The following is a 16,951-nucleotide window of genomic DNA, read 5'->3' as shown; positions in this document are numbered from 1 at the left end:
AGCCTAGCGCTCTTCTATCCAAATAACAGCGTGCTTACCTAATAGAGGCCTATAGTATTTCAAAGAGTTTCAAATTATGAAGAATTAGACATTAACAAATTTGTGAGAGAATCCAAAATTAGAGGTTTCAATAACAGATAGAAACCAATAAATCCAATGGGAAATTCTTTACTCAAATTTACCTCTTTACTAAGAGTGGTGAGAGAGTAGTTGAGGCAGTTGGCATAGATGCATTTATGGGGAAGCTAAATAACCATGAGGGAGAAAGAGATAGGATAGGCTGATCGGCTGAGATGAAGCCTGATGGGAGGAGACTCATGAAGCACATCAATAACAGCATGGACCAGTTGGACCAAATGGCCTGTTTCTTTGCTTTAAGTTCTATGTAGTTATTTAATTGCATTGTAAACATGAGGGGGTTGAACATCAGGATGGCATTTTGACAGCATGCCAAAAGCAGAAGCAGCACATGCGTAAAAATACGTTTCATGGTCCTGCTTCCTATTGCTAAGGGATGCTGATTTGACCCGTTGTGTCAGGAGTCACGGCATTACATTGCCCTTGTTATGTGGAGCCATAGAGCAAGGCTAAAGGAGCTGTTAAACTGGGCCTCCACATGAACCCGAGGTCACTGAAGTATCATTCCAACCCACCAGGAAATGATGCACAACTAATCCAGTTAATCTATTTACTTTCGCATTTTAATTCGGATTAGAGTGAACAAAACACTGGATTACAGATAAGAGTGTAAACAGCCTCTTAGATGCTCATAGTACAAATCCTGTTTTACCTTTCCACTCGAGAACAAATGGAATGTCGCAGTTAGGGTCATCGCAAAGTCAGTTTGCATCCCTTCCGAATCCAAAGCAAACCTTCCTGGATTCTAAAGGAAAAAAAATTGGAACATCATCCCCTTTAATTTTCAATCTTCTGTTAGCATCCCCCAAGGCACAAAGAGAACGTTTCATTTCTTAACTTCTGCCGGGAAGTCACTGGACATCAGGATGTCTCTAAGCCTTTTGTTGATTTTGACTCCGGTTTTCCGCTTTGTGATGGAAGTGCTTCTCCCAACTACATAATTGAGATCAGAATTGGTCATTTAGTGAAAGAAAGGAAGAGAATCCTGGAATAATGCAGCACAGATTCAGCCACCGTGCCTGTGCTAGCCCTTTGAACAATTAGACCCTTTCCCAACAGAGCCTTGCAAACAAGCATATGTCCAATTTCTTTTTGAAAGTTATTATTTTATTTTTTTTAAATTTAGAGTACCCAATTCATTTTTTCCAATTAAGTGGCAATTTAGCGTGTCCAATCCACCTACCCTGCACATCTTTGGGTTGTGGGGGCGAAACCCACGCAAACACAGGGAGAATGTCAAACTCCACACGGACAGTGACCTAGAGTCGGGATCGAACCTGGGACCTCGGAGTCATGAGGTAGCAGTGCTAGACACTGCGCCACCGTGCTGCCCTTGAAAGTTATTATTTAATCTGCTTCCACCATCCTTTCAGCCCATTCCAGATCACAATTTGCTGCAATAAGAAATCTCCTCTCGCCTCTGGAGCATTTTGCAATTGCTTCAGGTTCCCGGCCCTTCTGCCACTATTCACTCTATCAAAAGGTTTCAAGCTTTTTAGGAAATGCCTCCTTAACCTTCTCTGCTCGAATGAAAACGACTACAAAGAACTGAAGTCTCTCCACAAGTCCTGAAAGACATGCTGTTGGGTGAGTTGGGCATTCTGGATTATCCCTCTGTGTACCCGAACAGGCACCAGAGTGAGGCGACTAGGGGATTTTCACAGTAACTTCATTGCAGTGTTGATGTAAGCCTACTTGTGACAATAATAAAGACCATCCAAGCAAATCTCTTCTGCACCCTTTCTGAGATCTTTGACGCCCTTCTTAAAGTGTGCTGTCCAGCTTTGGTGCAATACTACACCTGGGACCCTACCTAGTGTTTTGTAAAGGTTTAGCATACTGTCACGTACTCGCTACCTTTATTTAGAAAGCCAAGATTGGTGTACAGCTTTTTAACAGCATTCTCAACTGGTCCTGCCACCTTCAAAAACTTGTGTGCGCGCACGTCTCTCTGCTCCTGAACCCTCCTTTAAAATTGTCCCATTTAGCTTGTATTCACCTTCCTCCCCCTCCCTGTTCAAATGAAGCACTTCATAACCCTCTGCGTTAAATTTAATTTGCCATGTCTCTGCCCATTTCACCAGTCTCTGTCCTCCTCAAATCTGGGACTGGATTCTCTGGTTCCCCAGCCGCGTATTTCTCTGCCGCAGCCGTTCACTGGCGGCAGGATTCTATCCCCTCACCGCTTGACAGTGGGATTTCCCATTGAAACCACATCACGCCACAGAGAAATCCGTTGGCAGGGGTGCGCTGCCAGCGGGAAAAGTGAATCCCAATGACCAGAGAATTCTGGCCTGATCTTGTTATCTTGAATGTTTACTGCATGTCTGAGTTTCATATCTTCTGTAAAAAGAGGCGTGAACCCCTTTGTAGCAAGGAGCTGTGGGCCAAGCCAGTCAGAGAAGCAGGTTGGAACTATATGTTCATACAGATACAAAATAAATAGCCGAATGGATAACATGTAGTAAAGAATTGCTCGTCCAGGTCATAATTGTATAAACAATCTGTTAATTATAAAGCTTCAACTGACAGTAGATTGAATTAGCATTAGGTATTATTCTTGTCTAAATCCTTTACATCTTTCCACTTTATAAATTAATTTATTCTTGGGACTGGTCATTGTAATTATTGCCCATCACCAGTTACCCTTGAGAAGGTGGTATTGGGTCATCTGGTGGAGAGTGGAGGTTCCCCACAGTGAGTTCCAGGATTTTGAGCCAGCATATATTTCTAAATTGGGTTTATGTGTGACTTGGTGGGGTCCTTGCAGGTTGTGGTGTTCCCATGTGCCTGCTACCCTTGTCCTTCTAGATGGTAGAGGTCTGGGAAGAGCTGTTGAGGAACTGGGTAGAATTGCACGCTGTAGGCAGCATGCAGCAGCCACAGTGATGGATATGCAGTTAATAAATAAGTGGTGTAAATGTACTGGATAAAACGTTTGAAACACTTTTTTTCTGTATCTCACAGGGAAGAGAAGGAGCGTTGGATCCGTGCTAAGTACAAACAGAAACTGTTCCTGGTCCCACCACCATGCTCGGACATTCCCTTGGGACAACAGCTGCTTTGTGCCACAGCTGAGGAGAACTTGCAGGCTGTCATCTTGCTCCTGGCCCACGGCTCCAAGGATGAAGTAAATGAGACTTACGGAGAGGGAGACGGACGCACTTCTCTGCACTTGGCCTGTAGAAAAGGGAACGTCGTCCTCACCCAGCTTTTGATCTGGGTAGGTGAATGTGATAATTTCAAAAGAAAAAGCGGACTTACATTTCATTTCTGTATCGCCTTTCACAACCTCGGGGCATCCCAAAGCACTTTACAGCCAATAAAGTACCTTTCATGCTTAGTCACTGTTGTAGTGTAAGGTGCACAGCAAGGTCCCAACAACATCAATAAAAAGACAGATAATCTGTTTTTGTAATGTTAGGTGAGGGATTAATATTGATCAGGATGTTGTGGGGAAACCCCCTGCTCGTCTTTGAATAATAACATCCACCTGAGAAGGCAAACAGGTTTTAACATCTCGTCTGAAAGATATCTGGCATTACAGCACTCCTTCAGTACTGTACTGGAGTGTGGCTTGAAGCCATAGCCTTCTGACATTCAGACAAGAGCTTTTACCCACTGAGCCATGACTGACACCTGAGGGATCAATGCATGCTTTTCCTTCCATTATGCTCCCCTGTTGATCCACACACATGGGCTCTGTTCCTACCTGGCCTGCAATGGGATTGCTGGAGGCAAGACTGCCATCACCTGACACCCAGCTTCCATACAACAATGGAGCCAGTGGATAATCAGCTGAACCCCAATTAGTGTTTTCCCACCGAACTAACAACAACTGCAACAAAAACTTGCAATTATACAGCACCTTGAATTAGTAAAATATCCCAAAGGGACTCGCATGATCCGTCACGAAGCAGAGTTTAACCCTGAGCCACAGGAGGAGATATTACGACAGGATACCGAAAGCTTGGCAAGATTTTAGGAGCTTCTCAAAGGAGGCAGAGAGTTTTAGATGAGAATTCCAGAGTTTGGGTTTCTTGGAATTCCGGCTGAAGGAAGTCAGGCGTGCACGAGGAAGCCAAAGTTGGAAGAGTGCATGGATCTCGGTGGGATGTAGGGCTGGAAGAGGTTATAGAGATGGGGTGAAGCGAGTCCACTGAGGGAACTGAACACAAGGTTGGGTATTTTGCTGACGTTAGCTGTTATCGACTGAAGCCATGGAGTGAGAATTTAGGACATTGGAGCAGGAGTGACAATACGACACCTTGAGGTTACTGCATCATTCAATACAATCATGGCTGATCTTCTGCCTCAACATTTCCATTTGATTTATAACAATTTATGATAGTTGACATGGTTACCATTACCGAGACTTGCTTTCAATTCCAAATTTATTGATTGAATTTAAATTCCCTCAGCCATCAGGGGGGATTTGAACCCATGTCCCCAGAGCCTGGGCTTCTGGATTACAGTCCAGTGAGATTACCATGACACCATCTCTTCACAACTGTTTATTCATACTTCGCCCCACCGTTGTAAATTGAAATTGAGATCTTTTGCACTAAATTGCTACTTAACCCGAAACCATTTAACAAGAGATTACTAGGGATACCAACTCTCCAGGATTGTCTTGGGGTCTCCAGGAATTGAAGAAGAATCTCCAGAATACTGCTGTGTTGGAGAACAATTATCGGGACTTTAAAAATATTGTGGGGGTTTTTCTTTGAACATTTCTCTTTACCGGATATAAAACTACTGCAAATGGGGGGGAAAAGATGTTTGGCTGACAGTCCAGCATCTTCCAATTGGGTAAATTTTGCTTTCCAATTGGCGTCGGAAGGCAATGTGTCACAAGAATGAATGTGTTGGCCGACTAATGGTTGGCATGTGGGGGGCAAGTCATGTGATAAAGCCTCAAGGAATGCATTTGATAACAGTTGATAACCCTAATAACCACATGCATGCAGACATTTTCTCAGCTGTTTCTTGAATTGCTGGGTAGAGGCAAAGTGGTCAACATTGGATGTAATCTTGAGACCTTTGGTTGTAAGTCGGTCATGTGTACCCTGACCACACCTTCCATCAGTTGGAGTGATGTAAAAACATTTGGGGAGGAGAAGTGTTTTTTCAGTATGTCTATTGCTGTCTTGCTTCTGTACATTGTTACTTCAGCAAGGAACACTATTTAACCTGATCTTTTGCTAATGAGGTGGAGCAAGCTTGTGACTTAAACATTTGGGAAGGCCGCCCTCCCACCCCCTCCTCCCCGCAGCAGGATCATTCAGAACTGCCAAAGCCAGTGACCATTTGCGTTGCCCATCGGTCACGCCACCAGGGAACCCACTGGCCAGTGGCAACTTGACTCCGCAAAGAAAATCCTGGCCCAATACATCATTTGGTGCAGTGGCAGAATGGAAAAGAAAAAAAGTCAAGAGCAAGGGTACTTCACTGAAAACAGGGAATCAAAATGAGATAGAAAGGATCATGCCAAGATTAAATGGAAGAACAAAATAAACACAAAAACAACTGTGGGATAACAACCCTACATTACAGCAGTGGGTAAGATTTTCCAGCCTTTCATGCTAGCTGGATCTTCCAGTCTCGCCAACAGCGCACCCCCGGGACACATTCAATAGGAAACCTCGTTGACAACGGCGGGACCAGAAGATCCTGCCAGCGGTAGGCCGCATCCTGTGTGGCAGGTTTCTCGGTAAATCCCGCCCAGTGGCTACACTTCCATAGTACTGTAAAGCGCTTTGGGCTATTCTGAGTTGCAAAGTGTGTTTTGGAATTGGAAGATTTTTAATGGCAGGAATTATTTAAATGGGCGATGGATAGAGTACTAATTAAGTAAAATCGAACAAGAGTAAAAGTGAGTATGATGAAAGATAGTGGTTCAGTGGAGAATATGGATGAAACTTGGTACTTATAAATAATGTATTTAGGGTTTACAGGGCAGAATTTTTTTTAAAAGAAAGCGAGGACAAGAGCTGTTACACTCCAGAATGCACTGTCTGAAAGGGCAGGAGAATCAGATTTAGTAGTAAATTTCTAAATGGAATTAGATAAAAACGTTGATGGTGAAAAAAGTTGGAGGGCTGCAGTGAAAGAGCAGGGGAGTGGGACTAATTGAATAGCTCTTTCAAAGAGGCTTGATTGGCCGAATGGCCTACTTCTGTGCTGCTTGATTGGATGATTCTAGAAAGAATGATTAAAGCGAAATAAATAAGCTTCCTAAGTGGCAAGAGGATAGTCAAGGTAGAATAAGGATGGCTAAAAGACAAAGGAGAGACCGTTGTAGTAGAGAGCAAGGAAATGGCTAAAATACTAAGCACTTTGCTTGGGTTACCACAGAGGAGGTGGAGTTTGAAGCTCAACATCAGAAATTGGGTGTGGAACATCTGGTGGACGAGAGACAACCCTAAAGACTTTACTCAAACTTAAAGTAGGCCAATCACTGGGAGCTCTCAGCCCCACGGGAAAAGCTAGGGAAGAGGCTTTGACTAAGTTTCCAAACTCCTTTGGAAAATAAAATTTCTTTTGGAGAAGAAAAATGTCAGGATAGCCATTTACTGCAGGTCCAGCACAACAACACAGACTAGCAGGATTTTCAACTTATAATTAAGAACCAAATTATAACAGACCTGATCGCAATCTAAATCTAGAGCATAACCTTAAAGTTAGAACCAAGCCATGAGGGCTGATAGTCAGAGGAGCTTTATTTCACACAAAGGTAAGTGAAATCCGGAACTCTCCCTTGGGAAGTTGTGGAGACTGGGGGTGAAACGGAAAATTTCAAACCGGAGCTTGATAGATTTTTGTTGGGTAAGAACATAGAACATTACAGCGCAGTACAGGCCCTTCGGCCCTCGATGTTGCGCCGACCTGTGAAACCACTCTAAAGCCCATTTACACTATTGCCTTATCGTCCATATGTCTATCCAATGACCATTTGAATGCCCTTAGTGTTGGCGAGTCCACTACTGTTGCAGGCAGGGCATTCCACGCCCTTACTACTCTCGAAGTAAAGAACCTACCTCTGACATCTGTCCTATATCTATCTCCCCTCAATTTAAAGCTATATCCCCTCGTGCTAGACATCACCATCTGAGGAAAAAGGCTCTCACTGTCCACCCTATCAAATCCTCTGATCATCTTGTATGCCTCAATTAAGTCACCTCTTAACCTTCTCTCTAACGAAAACAGCCTCAAGTCCCTCAGCCTTTCCTCATAGGATCTTCCCTCCATACCAGGCAACATTCTGGTAAATCTCCTCTGCACCCTTTCCAATGCTTCCACATCCTTCCTATAATGCGGCGACCAGAATTGCATGCAATACTCCAAATGCGGCCGCACCAGAGTTTTGTACAGCTGCAACATGACCTCATGGCTCCGAAACTCAATCCCTCTACCAATAAAAGCTAACACACCGTACGCCTTCTTAACAACCCTTGCAACCTGGGTGGCAACTTTCAGGGATCTATGTACATGGACACCGAGATCTCTCTGCTCATCCACACTGCCAAGAAGCTTACCATTAGCCCAGTACTCTGTCTTCCTGTTATTCCTTCCAAAATGAATCACCTCACACTTTTCTGCATTAAACTCCATTTGCCACCTCTCAGCCCAGCGCTGCAGCTTATCTATGTCCCTCTGTAACTTGTAACATCCTTCCGCACTGTCCACAACTCCATCGACTTTAGTGTCATCTGCAGATTTACTCACCCATCCTTCTACGCCCGCCTCCAGGTCATTTATAAAAGTGACAAACAGCAGTGGCCCCAAAACAGATCCTTGTGGTACACCACTAGTAACTGGACTCCAGTCTGAACATTTCCCATCAACCACTACCGTTTGTTTCTTCCAGCTAGCCAATTTCTGATCCAAACTGCTAAATCACCCTGAATCCCATGCCTCTGTATTTTCTGCAGTAGCCTACCGTGGGGAACCTTATCAAACACTTTACTGAAACCCATATATACCACATCAACTGCTTTACCCTCATCCACCTGTTTGGTCACCTTCTCAAAGAACTCAATAAGGTTTGTGAGGCACGACCTACCCTTCACAAAACCGTGTTGACTATCTCTAATCAAATTATTCCTTTCCAGATGATTATACATCCTATCTCTTATAAACCTTTCCATGATTTTGCCACAACAGAAGTAAGGCTCACTGACCTATAGTTACCGGGGTTGCCTCTACTCCCCTTCTTGAACAAGGGGACAACATTTGCTATCCTTCAGTCTTCTGCCACCATTCCTGTAGACAAAGATGACTTAAAGATCAAAGCCAAAGGCTCAGCAATCTCCTCCCTAGCTTCCCAGAGAATCCTAGGATAAATCCCATCCGGCCCAGGGGACTTATCTATTTTCACACTTTCCAGAATTGCTAACACCTCCTCCTTATGAACCTCAAGTCTTTCTAGTCTAGTAGCCTGAATCTCAGTATTCTCCTCGACAACATTGTCTTTTTCCTGTGTGAATACTGACAAAAAATATTCATTTAGCACCTCTCCTATCTCCTCGGACTCCACGCACAACTTCCCACTACTGTCCTTGACTGGCCCTGCTCTTACCCTAGTCATTCTTTTATTCCTGACATACCTATAGAAAGCTTTAGGGTTATCCTTGATCCTACCTGCCAAAGTCTTCTCATGTCCGCTCCTGGCTCTTCTTAGCTCTCTCTTTAGGTCCTCCCTAGCTAACTTGTAACTCTCGAGCACTCTAACTGTACCTTCATGTCTCATCTTTACATAAGCCTCCTTCTTCCTCTTGACAAGTGTTTCGACTGCTTTAGTAAACCACGGTTCCCTTGCTCGACCACTTCCTCCCTGCCTGACAGGTACATACTTATCAAGGACATGCAGTAGCTGTTCCTTGAACAAACTCCACATTTCAATTGTGCCCATCCCCTGCAGTTTTCCTCTCCATCCGATGCATCCTAAGTCTTGCCTCATCGCATCATAATTGCCTTTCCCCCAGATATAACTCTTGCCCTGCGGTATATACCTATCCCTTTCCATCACTTCACTAAAGTAAACATAATCAAATTGTGGTCACTGTCACCAAAGTGCTCACCTACCTCCAAATCTAACACCTGTCCTGGTTCATTACCCAGTACCAAATCCAATACGGCCTCGCCTCTCGTTGGTTCATCTACATACTGTGTCAGGAAACCCTCCTGCACACATTGGACAAAAACGGACCCATCTAAAGTACTCGAACTATAGCGTTTCCAGTCAATACTTGGAAAGTTAATGTCCCCCATAACAAATACCCTGTTGCGTTTGCTCCTATCCAGAATCATCTTTGCAATCCTTTCCTCTACATCTCTGGAACTTTTCGGAGGCCAATAGAAAACCCCTAACAGGGTGACCTCTCCTTTCCTGTTTCTAACCTCAGCCCATACTACCTCAGTAGACGAGTCCTCATCAAACGTTCTTTCTGCCACCGTAATACTGTCCTTGACTAACAATGCCACCCCTCCCCCTCTTTTCCCACCTTCCCTGAGCTTACTGAAATATCTAAACCCCGGCACCTGCAACAACGATTCCTGTCCCTCCTCTATCCATGTCTCCGAAATGGCCACAACATCGAAGTCCCAGGTACCAACCCATGCCGCAAGTTCACCCACCTTATTCCGGATGCTCCTGGCATTGAAGAAGACACACTTTAAACCACCTTCCTGCCTGCCGGGACACTCCTGCAACTTTGAAACCTTACTCATGACCTCACTACTCTCAACCTCCTGTATACTGGAGCTACAATTCAGGTTCCCAAGCCCCTGCTGAACTAGTTTAAACCCTCCCGAAGAGCATTAGCAAATTTCCCCCCCCAGGATATTGGTACCCCTCTGGTCCAGGTATAGACCATCCCATTTGTAGAAGTCCCACCACCCCAGAATGAGCCCCAATTATCCAGAAATCTGAAACCCTCCCTCCTGCACCATCCCTGTAGCCACATGTTCAACTCCTCTCTCTCCCTATTCCTCGTCTCGCTCGCACATGGCACAGGTAACAACCCAGAGATAATAACCGTTTGGCCTAGATCTAAGTTTCCACCATAGCTCCCTGAATTCCTGCCTTACATCCCTATCCCTTTTCCTACCTATGTCGTTGGTACCTATGTGGACCACGACTTGGGGCTGCTCCCCCTCCCCCTTAAGGATCCCGAAAACACGATCCGAGACATCACGCACCCTGAAACCTGGGAGGCAACACACCAACCGCGAGTCTCTCTCGTTCCCACAGAATCTCCTATCTATCCCCCTAACTATGGAGTCTCCAATGACTAATGCTCTACTCCTCTCCCCCCTTCCCTTCTGAGCAACAGGGACAGACTCCGTGCCAGAGACCTGTACCCCATGGCTTACCCCTGGCAAGTCCCCCTCCCCCAACAGTATCCAAATCGGTATACTTGTTACTAAGGGGAACGCCCACAGGGGATCCCTGTACTGACTGCTCCTCCCAGCCCCTCTCACCGTCACCCATCTATCTTTATTCTTCGGAGTAACTACATCCCTGAAGCTTCTATCTATGACCACCTCTGCCTCCCGAATGATCCGAAGTTCATCCAGCTCCAGTTTCCTAGGAGCTGGAGATGGGTGCACTTCCCACAGATGAAATCAGCAGGGACACTGACGGCGTCCCTCACCTCAAACATTCTGCAGGAGGAACATTGCACTCCCTTCCCTGCCATCCCCTCTAGATAAAAAAAGAAAAAGAAAGAAAGAGCTTACCTGTTATTCACTCTACCCCTTAGGTTAAAGGAGGTGGAAGGGTGGGGGAACACTACAAGTGTATTGTCCAGGGTTTAGAAACTGCCCAACTTAAATACAGGTCAAAATAAAAAAGTAAGGGTATTAATGATGGGCCAAATGGCCTATTTCTGATCCTAAGTCTTATGGTCTTCTCGTGTATTAAAGATTAAGGAACGAAGGTGGGTAAACAGAGTTGAGATGAGGATCAGTTCGATCCAAGTGAATGGCACAACAGGCACGAGGGGCCACATGGCCTCCTGCTATCACAGTGTTCTAATCTTTGCCCTTGATCTTGCAGTATGGAGTCGACGTCATGGCACGCGATGCCCACGGGAACACTGCGCTGGCCTACGCCAGACAAGCAATGAGCCAGGAGTGCAGCGATATTCTGCTACAGTACGGCTGCCCTGAGGAGCACTTCATCCTAGTGGCAACTCCCAACTTGTCCCGCAAGAGTGGCAACCGCAACAACAACAACAACGGCGGAAGGATGGACACTAAACTGCCCGCTGCCATTTGAGGAGGAGCATATCAGACTTTTGTGTCTAGAGAGCAGCGCTGAACCTCTCCCTTTAAGCCTCGCATCTGTGAAACCTCATTCCATTCCTGATTAAGTTTTCGTAGCAACGTAACACCATGAAGAGCTGGGGAAACAGGGAAAAAGAAGATGACCAGTCGCAGATCAGCTCATTAAACAAATGAGACGAGGCTCTGTGCCGTCAAAAACAATAAAGATTTAAAAGGATCAGGAATTGTCCACTTTAGAAGAACCCAGTTGTTGGAGGTGAAAAAAGCTCAGTGCTTTTACCATACTGGACCAACAGGGCAGACTTGTGAATACGGACAAGGGAAATTGGAACTTTCAGGCATTGGCAATTAGCTGTCAGTACGTTTCACCTCTACCAAACAGGTTGATTCAGCTCTTCTGTGGAGGGCCCATGCTGACATAAATCAGCCGAGAGCACAGAGTTTGTCAGGTTTGAAGCTCCTATGATGGTATGTGTCAAATCAGTTGTGGCTAATCTGTCCAGGGAGAATACTGGCTTCATTACACTTGTATAGTTCAGTTCTTCCAGCATTACCACTGTTTAATAGAACATGATTAGTCATAATAGAGAAAAGCATATTAGCTGAGGAGGTAGTTACATGGCACGGTTCAATGACTGCTTGGATGTGATTGCAATATTCTCACAAGAAGCACATTATCTCAGCCACATTCTTTCCAGTCCTCTGAGCCCTCCTTCCTAAATTCACTGTCATAATTTAGTGTCTATTTAATTTTTAGTCCTCTCCCTACTCAAAGGAAAGGGGATCTCACCCCCCCCCCCCTTCCCCCAACCATCGCACCCTCCACTTCACACCACTCTCCCCAGATGCAATCTGTTTACTGAGACTGCTTGTTGTTGAGTCAGGTGCTCTGTTGGAAACACAAATGTGTGCCACATATGATTAAAGGGCTGTAAGCATTTATGTTGTGCAGTTTTAAGGGAAAGAAAAGGGAATTGAACAGTCTTCGCCTCATTCCTCAATCTCTAGCACACAGCCCCTCTGACCTGTGCTGTCACTGGCAGCATCTTCCAAAGTGGATAGGATGGTGCTTGTCCAACCGAGCCTTTCCTTAAAGAATTCTTTGTTCTGTTTGTAAGTATGATGTAAACTCTGACGCTATACTATTTATATGTTGTACATAATCTTGTTCATTCCATCGGGATTTTGCCTTTGATTTTGCAGGGAGGGGAAAAGGGGATTATTTGAAAACCCGAATGGTTGTTCTTTACTCTAGCCACAGTGAAATGGCTGATCTCATCCATGAGTTGTTGGCTGTGTGTCGTTCTGTTTTGAGGGGGGGTGGGGGTTTGGAAATTGAGTTATTGGCCAGAAATGCACAATTTAAACTCCAGTCACTTTTACAATCCAGAATTGAGTCCAAATAAGATGTATTTTTCTAGTCCTTTTTTGTGCATCCCATGTATTAGATCCCTGGCACTGATGTGTTTAACCAGAGGAGTCTGACTACCTTTGACAAACCTAGACTTCTTTCGAAATGGCTACCAACGTCACTACACTGTTTGAGAACAAGAAATAGATTTTACATTTGTCCCTCCTGTATGATTTAAGTGATGAATACTTCGGCTTGTCAGTTTTCAGTGTTTTGTGTTAAGTGTTTTTCAACTCCATGTTTCCTGGCTGGTGTTGCAATACACCCACTTCTTCACCTTTTATCCACACTAATGCTCTCCTGTCAGCCACCATGCCCACCCCCCCCACCCCAATCCAGGTTAGTTTTCTCTCTCTGTCCAACAATGGACAGAAGGTAATTGATTCCACTGGCAAATCAGAGGGTCACACTGTCCTAGCTCTCAAACCTTTTAACATCCAGAGTCGGGAGCCTGATTATCTCAGAACACAATTTTGGTGCGTACATACTGTGCTCTTGTCTACCCTCCCCAGCTGCATGTCTATTTCTTTGCGAAAAGAGGTGAGGGAAGTTTGAGGAGAGAGATATTGGGGTGTATGGCACTGCGCCCTTTGGCGCTGCACCGTTTTGCATTTCCTTCTAATTGATTAAAAGTATCGGAGAGGTGCGGGCACCGTCAATACAATCAGAAATATTCTCATGTGTGCGTGTCTTTTCAATCTCCTACAGTACTAGACTGGCATTTGTGGAGACCATGATATGTTAGTTCAAGCGCACAGCTTTGTAAAATTGTGTAGAATATTGATCATGGATTCTAGACAGAAAGGAAGAGGATCTCCAGATTTCTGGCAGCAAACTGTTCACCATCAAACCATTGGTCTGAATCCTGTAATCACATGTTGCTCAAACACAGCTTGTCCAAGTTGGATTGAAGTGTGCAGCATGTTATCCGGAGGACTGGTGTCAGTCGAGACATCCTAACTAAAATCCATGCCAGACCTCCGCAGACCCAGGTACCTTTGTGACTCATTTAAATTTCCCTCAGATCCTATAAATAAAACACAAACACGCAAATTTCTGTATGGAAGAGCCACTGGATTCACACACCACCTGGTAATCTGGAAACAGGCATGAATGGCTTTCTGCAGTCCAGTGTATCTGTGTATTGAGCATCCAGTCCATCTAGGTGTAAAGTTGACATTCTTGTATTAATGCTGACAGCTTTACTTAACTTGACAGCTGTAATACAACATACAAGATAATTTGCTTTCCTGTAATTCACTTTTTAAAACATGTTAATATTATAGGTGGTGTGTCAAAGATCAGATATCACTTTCAGATCCTATGTCACAGATTCAGTAATCCATCAGATCCTGCGTTGTAAATTCAAAGCATCTCACTAGTCCTGAATTATTGTTCTGACACTCCTCCAATCCTCACTCATTACTCTAACCCTCCTCCAATCCCCACTTATTACTCTGATACTCCTCCAATCCCGAATCATTGCTCTGACACTCCTCCAATCCTGAATCATTTATCTGACACTTTTCCAATTCTGAATCATTGATCTGACACTCCTCCAATCCTGAATCATTTATCTGACGCTCTTCCAATCCTGAATCATTGATCTGACACTCTTCCAATCCTGAATCATTGATCTGATACTCTTCCAATTCTGAATCATTGATCTGGCACTCTTCCAATCCTGAATCATTAATCTGACACTCTTCCAATCCTGAATCATTGATCTGACACTCTTCCAATCCTGAATCATTGCTCTGACACTCCTTCAATCCAGACTCATTACTCTGACACTCCTCCAATCCCAAATCATTGCTGTAACTCTCCAATCCCGAATCATTGCTGTAACTCTCCAATCCTGAATCATTGCTCTAACTCTCCTCCAAATCCCAGATCATCGTTCTGGCACTCCTGCAATCCTGAATCATTGCTCTAACTCTCTTCCCAATCCCAAATCATTGCTCTGGCATTACTCTAATCTGAAATCATTACTCTGATACACCCACCCCAAATTATTATTCTCACACTCCTCCAATCCCGAGTCATTGCTCTTACACCCCTCTAATCCAGAATCATTGCTCTAATGCTCCTCCCATCCCGAATCATTACACTAACACACCAATCCTGAATCATTGCCCTAATTCGCCTCCAAATTCCAGATCATTACTCTGACATTCCTCCAATCCCGATTCATTGCTCCAACTCTCCTCCCATCCCGAATCATGCTCTAACTCTCTTCCAAATCCCAGATCATTGCTCTGACACCCTTCCCGTCTCAAATCATTGCTCCAACTCTCCTCTAATCCCTAATCATTGCTCTGATGCTCCTCAAATCCCAACTCATTACTCTGATACTTCTCCGATCCCGAATCATTACTCTCACACTCTGCAATCCTGAATCATTGCTCTAACTCTCCTTCAATCTTGAACCTTTGCCCTGACACTCCTCTAATCCCGATTCATTGCTCTAACTCTCCAATCCTGAATCATTGCTCTAACTCTCCTCCAAATCCTAAATCATTGCTCTGACACTCGTACAATCCCGATTCATTGCTCTATCTCTCCTCCCATCTCAAATCATTGCTCTGACACTCCTCTAATCCAAAATTGTTACCCTGACACTCCCACCCCAAATCATTTTTCTCACAGTCCTCCAATCCTGAGTCATTGCTCTTACACCCCTCTAATCTAGAATCATTGCTCTAACCCTCCTCCCATCCTGAATCATTGCTCTAACTCTCCAATCCCAAATCATTGCTCTAACTCACCACCAATCCCTAATCATTGCTCTGACACCCCTCAAATCTCAACTCATTATTCTGACACTTCTCCGATCCCGAATCATTACTCTGGCACTCCTCCAATCCCAAATCATTGCTCTAATTCTTCAATCCTGAATCATTGCTCTAACTCTCCTCCAAATCCCAAATCATTGCTCTGACACTCCTCCAATCCCAAATCATTACTTTAACACTCCAATCCCAAATCATTACTCTAACACTCCTCTCATCCCAAATCATTGTCCTGTTACTCCTCCAAATCCTGAATCATTGCTTCAACAATCGCTTCAACAATCTTTTCAGATTTTGAATGATTAATCTGACATAACTCAAGTTATCATTTCAACATTCCTTTGAGTCCTGCATCTCAAACTGACACCAATGAAAATAACTTTTGACAGGGTTCACTGCCATGTATAAACACAGTAAATATTTCTCAGTGACCGTTGGCAATCTGATCAGTTTAATAGTTTGTTGTCATCCAAACGTCTGATTTGGATTGCTATTTTGGAATACTGATGTGTATATTCTACACATTCTTGCTTTGTAATACTGTGTTTCTGGTTTGCTTAGGGACTACATCCTTAAAGAGTGCCAAGTCTAACTATAAACGTATTCCTAATCGTGCTTTATAAACTGCCAGTCATTACTGTGCCTGGAATCAGTTTATCTGCTGTTACACTAACCTGGAACGTATCTGTAAAGAGCTGTTAGCTGGCAGTCATATCTCAGTGTAAATAGATATAATATGGACACTATCAGAATGAATGGTTTCGGTTTTAATATTACCTCATTTGGCAGTTCATGTTTTGCAATGACTAGATGCTTTATTTATATGTTTGTAATAATAATGAAAGCTGTGTGACGTTGCCTGCATTTTGCCAGTGAAGTTTGTTAGGTTGAATTATGATTGACCATACCAGTATGTATTATGATTTTGTGGGTCAACTGTACAGTACTCTGTTCAAGACTGTAAAGTAATGCAAGGAGACTAAATTCTGTAATTGTAAAATGTCTCTTTTCGATTAAAAAAAAAAGCTTCTTAATATATTGGTTTCAGAGCGTTTGATTCCATACAACAAGGTAGTAGATATTATTTACTTTTTGTCCAACAGAGCACAAGTATTGTCTCGGTCAATGTTTATCGCTTAACCGCCATCACTTAGAGCCAGATTATCCAGTACCCTGGATGAGGGTCCAGGTCAAGGAAGTTCCAAAGTTCTTTGTAGAACAACACTGCTCCTCTTGATCCATGAAGAGACATAAAGTTATAAATAATTGGCTGACTAGACCCCTCCGGGTCCATGATCTGACTCCCAACAGGTCTGAG

At 44.0% G+C, this 16,951-nt stretch overlaps 1 protein-coding gene across 8 annotated transcripts in view; it reads left to right on the top strand.

Annotated features, from left to right (window-relative positions):
• Positions 1-16,669, top strand: part of agap1 (ArfGAP with GTPase domain, ankyrin repeat and PH domain 1) — a 1,093,107-nt gene extending 1,076,438 nt beyond the window's left edge. For all 8 annotated transcript variants that reach the window (XM_072482227.1, XM_072482220.1, XM_072482237.1 and 5 more), the window contains 2 exons: positions 3,106-3,361; positions 11,201-16,669. In XM_072482227.1, coding sequence (XP_072338328.1) covers positions 3,106-3,361; positions 11,201-11,422 — 478 coding nt within the window. In that variant the 3' untranslated portion in view covers positions 11,423-16,669. The remainder of the gene's footprint in view (positions 1-3,105; positions 3,362-11,200) is intronic.
• The last annotated feature ends 282 nt before the right edge of the window (positions 16,670-16,951 follow it).

The sequence above is a fragment of the Scyliorhinus torazame genome, chromosome 2 (genome assembly GCF_047496885.1).
Source record: "Scyliorhinus torazame isolate Kashiwa2021f chromosome 2, sScyTor2.1, whole genome shotgun sequence".
NCBI lineage: Eukaryota > Metazoa > Chordata > Chondrichthyes > Carcharhiniformes > Scyliorhinidae > Scyliorhinus > Scyliorhinus torazame.
This window is presented reverse-complemented; position numbering and strand designations above follow the sequence as displayed.